The 8279-nt window shown below is 42.2% G+C and overlaps 1 protein-coding gene across 1 annotated transcript; it reads right to left on the reverse strand.

The window, feature by feature from the left end:
- Window positions 1-5838: 5838 nt before the first annotated feature.
- On the reverse strand, window positions 5839-6222 carry LOC136854438 (uncharacterized). Its single transcript, XM_067130730.1, has one exon. It carries the CDS (start codon window positions 6220-6222, stop codon window positions 5839-5841), a length of 384 nt encoding a protein of 127 aa, XP_066986831.1.
- Between the last annotated feature and the right edge of the window lie 2057 nt (window positions 6223-8279).

Genomic DNA, 8279 nt, shown 5'->3' on the forward strand with positions numbered 1-8279 from the left:
CCATGTTACTTAAGCTGATTGCACAGTGCCAGACGTGGCACTGAGGTCAATGGTGCTTATGAGCACAAGACTAAGTACAACGAAGGACAGACAAATGTGTAAAGTACACGGTCTTCTCTATTCACGGATTCGGGATTTAAATTACAAGGGAATAACAAAGAAGGCAAATTATAATGCCGAAATTATACTCTTTAGCCCATGAGAATGGCTTAGGTTTATTCTTTTTCCTAAGGGGTTTCAAAACAGTCAAAGGACGTGACTCCTCTGACAGGATTATCTGCCAACATCCATGATAATAGCACTGTGCCAAGGAGGCACTTATATGGTAATGCTTAAAGGTTTTGAGCATATATGATTTTAAAATGTATCATGCATTTATAGGCATGAGAGGGAAGTCAGAAGACTTATGAATTTGAAATGTCTTTCAATTTGCATTCTGCATTGGCAGAGTGCAGAGCTAGGTAAAATATAAGCCTTTGTGAGACGTAAAATAATATGATTAACTGGACAAAATAATGAAAGGAAAATTTTTAAAGGAAAAGAATAAATTACAGAGTTATAAGGAAAATAAACAGGTGAGAAAATCTAGCACCCTCTTCTGGATAGAGGTGCCAAGGTCCTCGTAGGATAAAAGGGTGGCACTGTGCCAAATTTGCACTGGTGCTAGGAGAGCTCAGCAGCTCTCTTTAAGCTATCTGACATTACCTATGCCCATGATTTCTGCTGCAGATCTCTTTAGGTTGATGGTTCTCCTTGATAAGGGAATTGGTCGAACCGAGCCCGAGGAGGGCATTTGAGTGCCATCTGTGTTGGCTTCTTTGGTGGCCGAGGCAGGGGCATTCATTGCAGGCTCTACCCCAAGTCGCCGCAGTTCTGTGAGTTCATTGGCCTTTTGAGACATTGTAGAATCCTTACTCATGGTCATGTCAGCGGGGGACCAGGAAAGAGAGGAAGAGGTCGCAGTAGGCGTGATAGGCTCACAGGTTGCCATGACCAGCTCAGGCACGGGTTGCGAGGCCTCACCTTCAGTTGAGATCCACTGTGGCTGGAAGAATCCACCTCTCTTACCGGCGCTGGTAGTGGAGCCAGGCCGGGAAGAAGAGATGGGATCCTGATTGGGATCTCTTGAATGGAGATCAGGGGCGTGCTCTGGCTCTGGCACTAAGGCAGGGTCAGGCACTATTATTTTATTTGGAGTTTGCTCGTTATTCAGGACGGACAGAGCTTGGCACTGCTCAGTGCACGTAAGTGGCACTGGCAGAGATTGTGAATCAAGTTTTGGATCTCCAGGAGGGAGATCTATTTGGTGCCTTGGCACTGGCACTAGGGCAGGGCTGGGCACTGGAATGGGATCTGCAATCGATCTTGATGGAGGAGGCCACTGCACATCATACTCAGGTGGCACTGGCAATGGAATGAATGCAGGCGTTTGAGGCTTACTCATGTCTAATGAATGACTTGGGGGTTTGAACCCCTGGAGTTCTGTAACTTAGATGGGGACTGGAAGTCCTGTCCCAGGAGGATGTCATAACCTCCAGGGATACCTTGCTACTGCAAGGTTGCATATTTTGGATCTATGAGGTCTTGTGACTCTCAACTTAATAGTAGGGAGTATCATTTTGAATTGATTGATACCCTCAGTGGTGACAAGTTTACATCAGTTAATGGTAGCTCCATAGGGAACTTTGTCTTTTCTTATGAGGGGAAATTTGTGCGCCAGAGTCATCAAATGCCATGACCAGGCCTGCAGGGTAGCTACCACGAGGAGGTGCCACATATATGGGACCCTCAGCTGAAGGCCTAAGGACTTTGGATTTGCAACTGCCAAGGCGATGGCGGGAGTACTTGATTTATTATTAGAGCATTTTGCCCATGTGGGTGAGTGGCCATAAACTTTGCAAGCTGTGCAATAGCTCTGGCTGTAATCTCTTCGTGGCACTGCCCCTGTGGAGGGTGCAGGCTTATTAGTTGGTAGATTCCGGGGAGAGGGTTTGAAAGGTGCTGTGGGCGGCGCCTGGGGCTTGTTTTGGCACTGCTCTGTGGAATGCCCAGCTTTCTTGCAGAACCCACGTACAACGAGTTTCTGCAAGTGCCCATTCTTGGGCAGAGGGGTGCTAGAGGTGAAAGAGGGAGGGTATACTTTATGTCCCAGTGAGCTTGCATGGGTGTGATTGGTGACCCACCTATCGGCGAGGCGACAGCACTCCACTAGAGTTGTGGGCACCTTTTCGCATACATGGTTTCTAGGGCGGAAGGGGGGTTAATATAAAAAGTTTTCAATCTTGAACTGCTCAAGGACTCCCAGGGACTCTAACCATTTAGAGAGGGGCCTATCTGATTAATACGCCCAGTCAGTCCAGGTCTGTTCTGCTTCTTTTATCTGGCCTCTCCAACGTCATCTCCAGCGTTCAGAAGCGATCTCATACACCTTTGTGATCACCGGCCACACTTCCACCCATTTCCCTTGATTTGCCTCAGGAGGGCATTGAAAGCGATTAGACCCTTTCCTCCAAGGAATTTTCCCAAGAATAGGGAGACTTCGGCAGGGGCGAGTGGGTAGGTGCTATGGACCCTTTTTGCCCGCCACACCTTGGGCTCAGCCTCAGTCCACTTGGGCATAAAGGTATCAGTCTGAGTGAGGGTGGGTGCACCAGGGGCTGGAGAAGAGCTGGTAGAGCCAATTTGGGCCATCTGGAACTCATGGGCCCGCTGCTTTTCCTCCCTGTCGAGCCCATCCTTTCCTTCTTGTTCTTCCCTTGCAAATCTATCCAGCCTATCTTGCTCTTCCTTTGCTTGTTTATCTAGCCTATCTTGCTCTTCCTTCTTTGCCTTTCTATCTTGTTCTTCCTTCTTCTCTTTTCTTTCTTGTTCTTCCTTCTTCTCCTTCTCCCTTGTTCTTCCTTTGTGAGTTTATCTAACCTATCTTGCTCTTCCTACTTTGCCTTCCTTTCGGCCTATCCCTCCCCCTTGGCATCGCCTATTCACTCTTGGGCCCACTCCCTCAGGGCTTGTTCTGACAGTCCCATGCCCTTTCCAACAGACATACAGAACTTGAAGTCCTCATTTTGCTGGGTTCTGGATGTAGTAGACATCTTGAGATAACGCTTATATGGGCGTAACCCTTTAGAAAATCAATATGTCTGAAAAGACTCAAATTTCAGAGTGTCTGAAAAGACACAAGTTTGTTCGTGATGAACTGGTTTCAGTATGTCCAAAAGACTCAGTTGTTCATGATGAACGAATTTTGATATGTCAGAATAAGACTTATTTGTTTGTGATGAAAGAATTTTAATATATCTGGAGAAGACGTAGTTTGTTTGTGATGAACAAATTTTTAATATGTCTGAATAAGGCTTAGTTTGTTCATGATGAACGATTTTTAATATGTCTGAATAAGACTTAGTTTTTCCATGAAGAACGAATTTTTATGTCTGAATAAGACGTAGTTGTTCGTAATGAGCGGATTTTAATATGTCTGAATAAGAATGAGTTTGTTTTTGATGAACAAATTTTAATGTGTCTGGAAAGACGTAGTGGTTCGGGATGAACGAATATTACATATGTCTCAAAAGACGTAAATTGTACTCTATTTCATGCACGGACTCGGCTGGCTATTGCGTGAATGTAGGGGATTTTTGGTTCGCCTCGTAGGACGTGATTTGTTTGCAGGGAACTGATTTTTGAGTTTTGTCTCGTATGACGTAGGAAGTTTGGTTTTATTTCGTGCACAGACAAGACCAGCTAGGGCACTTGTTTGGTTTTGGTTTGGGAGTGTTTGCCCGTTCCCGAGAATTTGGTTTTTCTTGTGATAAGGTAAAAAAAATTACTTACCCCTATTTGTATTAAATCTGACTGCTGTTGATTCAGGAAATCGTAAAGAACAAGGAAAATGGGGAATTTGAACTGAGTTGAGAGCTCTACTTACAAGGGGGTTGTAAGTAAACACATTAGGGTAAGTTTAAAATTACATGCATTTACATGAAATGAACTATCAGATGATGAAATGCACTAATCAGGCAGGCAAGGCCTGAGAGGTTAATTATTACTTGGAGCACTTGAAGGTGTATCCATCAGTGTGATGAGGTTGATACAAGTCACATTCAAGAGAGATTTCCACAGCTACCAAACCTCTTGTAGAAGAGGTGGCTTCAGCGAGGGTAATGGCGGCAGAGGAGGGCTAAGGGCTTCCATGTAAGAATACTAGGGTTCCCTACAGGATAGGACCATGTGGTAGGGCATGGCTCTCTGAAGGAGGAGGGAACGGAAGGGGGAGATGTGTCTCTCTAATGTCCAGCTATGTCTCTCTCTCTCTTGTTCCTTTGGTGAGGCCCTTAAATGACTTCTGTCAGGGATTAGGAGGTCATCCACAGGTAGATGCAGTTGGTGTCATTTCCCTATACAAGTGCGTCATTTATGACTCAAGATCCAGGTGTTCATGCCAGATGACCTTTCTCTTAATCTGCATCGCCGGCTCTATTATGCCTCCGGCCAGTCTTAGTCTCTTCACAACCTTGTGTCTGTAAACAAAAGGTTCTGCAGCATCACATGTTCAAGAAGAGAAAGTTGAAAAGGATATACAGAGTGAGATTAATGGATTGAGGGACGGGCCAATATTCCTTTCGCCCTTCTCTGTCAGGCAGTGCCAAAATGCACTGTTGTATTTTCCAGCTTTAAATTAAATGTTTGATGGCTTGGATTCTTCAGAAGATTTAGCATTATATATATATATATATATATATATATATATATATATATATATATATATATATATATATATATATATATATATATATATATATATATATATATATATATATATATATATATACATATATATATATATATATATATATATATATATATATATATATATATATATATATATATATTGTATTATGTTTATGTGAGTGCATATGTGTGTGTGCGTGTGTGTGTGTATATATATATATATATTGTAGGGTCCCTCATGGACCAACACGATTGTCCATCTTACCTGGCAGCCTGAACTCATACCCTGCGGGCATCCACGCCTCATAATGAACATCTTCTGACATACACGCTGAGCATGTGTGTATGAGAAACACAGCCGGCAGCATACATCCTTTTTAATGTATACTATCGTCCATAATCATGTCACGTCAAATGTATCATTCCTATGGGAAGCAAAATAATATCAGCTCACCAGGTATATGAATCAGAACTCTGCCTGTAACTTATATATAGAATTATATACCATTTCCATTTTCAAACAAATATAGTTGAAGGTATAATAATCGCTATTTTGTTCGCCTCATTTCAGGTACTGCATTTCCTCTCACAAGAGCTCTTGACCTCTCTGTTTGTCGTCTTGAATAAACTAGTAAGTTTCTAGATGCAGCCTCTTACTCATGCCTTCGCTAATGATATAATCAAAGTTGACCATGGAAACACGAAAGGTTAATTTTCTAGCATTATATTTCAAAAACTACTGTTTCCTTTAGCCTGCCTAGTGAAGGTAACTGTAGTTCCCCTCATATAACACCAGGAAATCTACCCTCTTTCGTGTATTTGTGTGCAGACTTTATTAGAGGAAATTCTGTTATAATGTAAATAATATGCCATAAATGTCAAGTAATATCGATTTCCCTAACCCTTAGGAATGACTTGTACCCAGAAGAAATTACAATGGAAAAGTTTCTCAAATTTCTCACTTCTTCTCAGTTATTCCTGTTTCTATACGGGGTTGCCATTTTGGATGAGCCATTTCCATCTACCTCTGTGGTGCGCTTCTGCTTCGTCAAGCCCTTTCTCTCTCAAGTCTTCCCTCCCACAATCTCTCCATCTCTTTCTTGGTCTTCCTCATCTTCTTCCACTCTGCACTTCCATCTCCATAACGTGCCTTCTGATATAGCCTTCCTCCCTTCTCAGAAGGTGTCTGTACCATCTCAGTCTCTCCTCCTGCAATTTCTTTGATATTTCAACCACCTTTGTTGACCCTCTTATATACTCATTCCTAATCCTATCCTCCCTTGTTACACTAGATATCCATCTTAATATTCCCATCTCTCCTACATCCAATTTCTTCTCCTTTGTCTTTGTCATACTTGTCATTTCTGTACCATACAGCCTAGCTGGTCTTACCACTGCCTTATGGAACTTTCCCTTTAGTCTTAGTAGGACTCCATAAGCAGCTCTCCAGTTGTTCCAACATGCTTGTGGCCTATGTTTTACCTCCTCATCCATTCTTCCACCAGCCTCTAATATAGACCCAAGTATTTGAACTTGTTTACTCTCTTTAATTCTTCTCTATCCAACCTTATACTCTTCCTGGCATCACCCTGAATGGTATTATGCATATACCCTGTCTTTGACCTGCTATCCTCATTCCTCTATCTTCCAGTGTTACTCTCCATCGCTCCAACTTCCTCTTCAGAACTCCCCTCCTCTCTCCACCCAACACAACCTCATTTCCATATAATTTGCTCCAGGGCACTGCCCCTCTTACCTCCCCTGTCATGCCATCCATCATGATGTTGAAAATAAATGGACTAGTACCTGATCCTTGGTGTAATCTAACCCTCACCTCAAATCCTTCAATCTCTCCAACACTGCTCCATACTCTGGTACACACATTCCTATATATCTCCTGAATGATCTGTAAATACTTCTTTGGGGGCATCTTCTCCCTCAAATTCCTCCAAATTTCCTGTCTTGGGACTCTGTCATAGGCCTTTTAAAGGTCTATGAACACCATATGTGATTCCCTTTGCTTCTCTGAATTTCTACATTACATGTTACAGACAGAACTTACCATCTGATGTCACAATTCCTTTCATAAATCCCAGCTGTTCTCTCCCTGTTTCTACTTCCTCTCTTAGTCTGGCATCTATCATTCTTTCTAATAACTTTAAGATATGGGAAATTTGTTTAATACCGCTTTAATTACCACGCTCTTGAACATCCCCCTTACCTTTAAAAACTGTATCAATAACTTTCCCTCTACTCCTCTGGTATCCTCTCTACATTTAAAATCTTTTCCATCAGAATATAAAAAATTTCTACTCCATCTCCTTATGCCTCCCATACTTCAAGTGGAATCAAGTCTGGTTCTGTCCTTCCTATTCTTCATCTTCTTTAGGGAATTTAGCACCTCTTGCCTAGAGAGACCTGTTACTGTTCCCATGTTCACATATCTATCCTCTCTATTAGTCTTTAATTTTCTTCATTCAGCAATTGTTGAAAGTACCCTTTTCATCTCTTCAAGGTGTCTTCTTGCTTCTTTAGTACAATGCCATTTCGAGCTGTAATTTGCTTGATGTATGTGATATCTTTCGTACTTGTATTTCTGGCCCTTGATAGTTTAAGCATCTTCTTCAGTCATTCCCTCATTCTCAGTTCTGTATATAAGGTCTTCATATCCCCTTGCCTTAGCTTGAGAGACCACCTTCTTTACCCCTTTGTCTTTTTCCCCTAAGGCTGTCCCTATCCTGCCCTAACTGTGATTCTTCTTATCCCTTCTTTGCCTTTTCTCTCTCTCACTGGCCTCTGTATGCCTTCTTCCCACCACCAGCTCTTCTTTTCCTCAAATACCATCCCAGACATTTCCCCCAAGTACTTCCTTTCCATACTTCCTAATTATTGCTGCATTATGTGTCAACCATTCTGGAACATTGTCAGTTTCTAGATGAATTTCCTCCAACACCTTCCTTTTAAACTCTCCTCTTATCACCCTCCTTTAATTACTTGTACCACTTGATTTTCCTTACTCCTTTTGTTTTCATTTTCCTTTCTCTTTTCAGCTTCAAGTCTTTATATAAAAGTCTGTTCTGGGTGGCTACATGGTGGCCTTAGAAAATTTTGTAGTTTTTGACTTCTAATAGCCTTTGCCTTTGCAAAGAAAGTAATGTGTTTGCTATTACCATGCCAGATGCCATGGCAAAGTCCACTATACTATCTGTCCTCACCACAACCTCCCCTATGCTCTTTGCTCTTCCAACTCCAGCATCACTGCATCCGTTTCACTCCAGAAGTAGTTCTTCTCTGCTTCTGTGCAACCTACTTATGGTGAATATGCACTAACAATATTCATCACCTCTCCTCCACACCATACCTTTCATAACATGATTTAGTCATTCTTCCTGTGCACCAATGCACTGCTGTAGCATCCTTCAGTTACCCTGACAGATACCAACTCCATTTCTACCTTGTGCATTCGCTCCACTAAAAAACAACTTGTATCCGTCACCAAGCTCCTTTGCTTTATTTCCTTGCCATCGTTTCTCCTGACTACATAAAACATC

The sequence above is a fragment of the Macrobrachium rosenbergii genome, chromosome 29 (genome assembly GCF_040412425.1).
Source record: "Macrobrachium rosenbergii isolate ZJJX-2024 chromosome 29, ASM4041242v1, whole genome shotgun sequence".
Lineage (NCBI taxonomy): Eukaryota > Metazoa > Arthropoda > Malacostraca > Decapoda > Palaemonidae > Macrobrachium > Macrobrachium rosenbergii.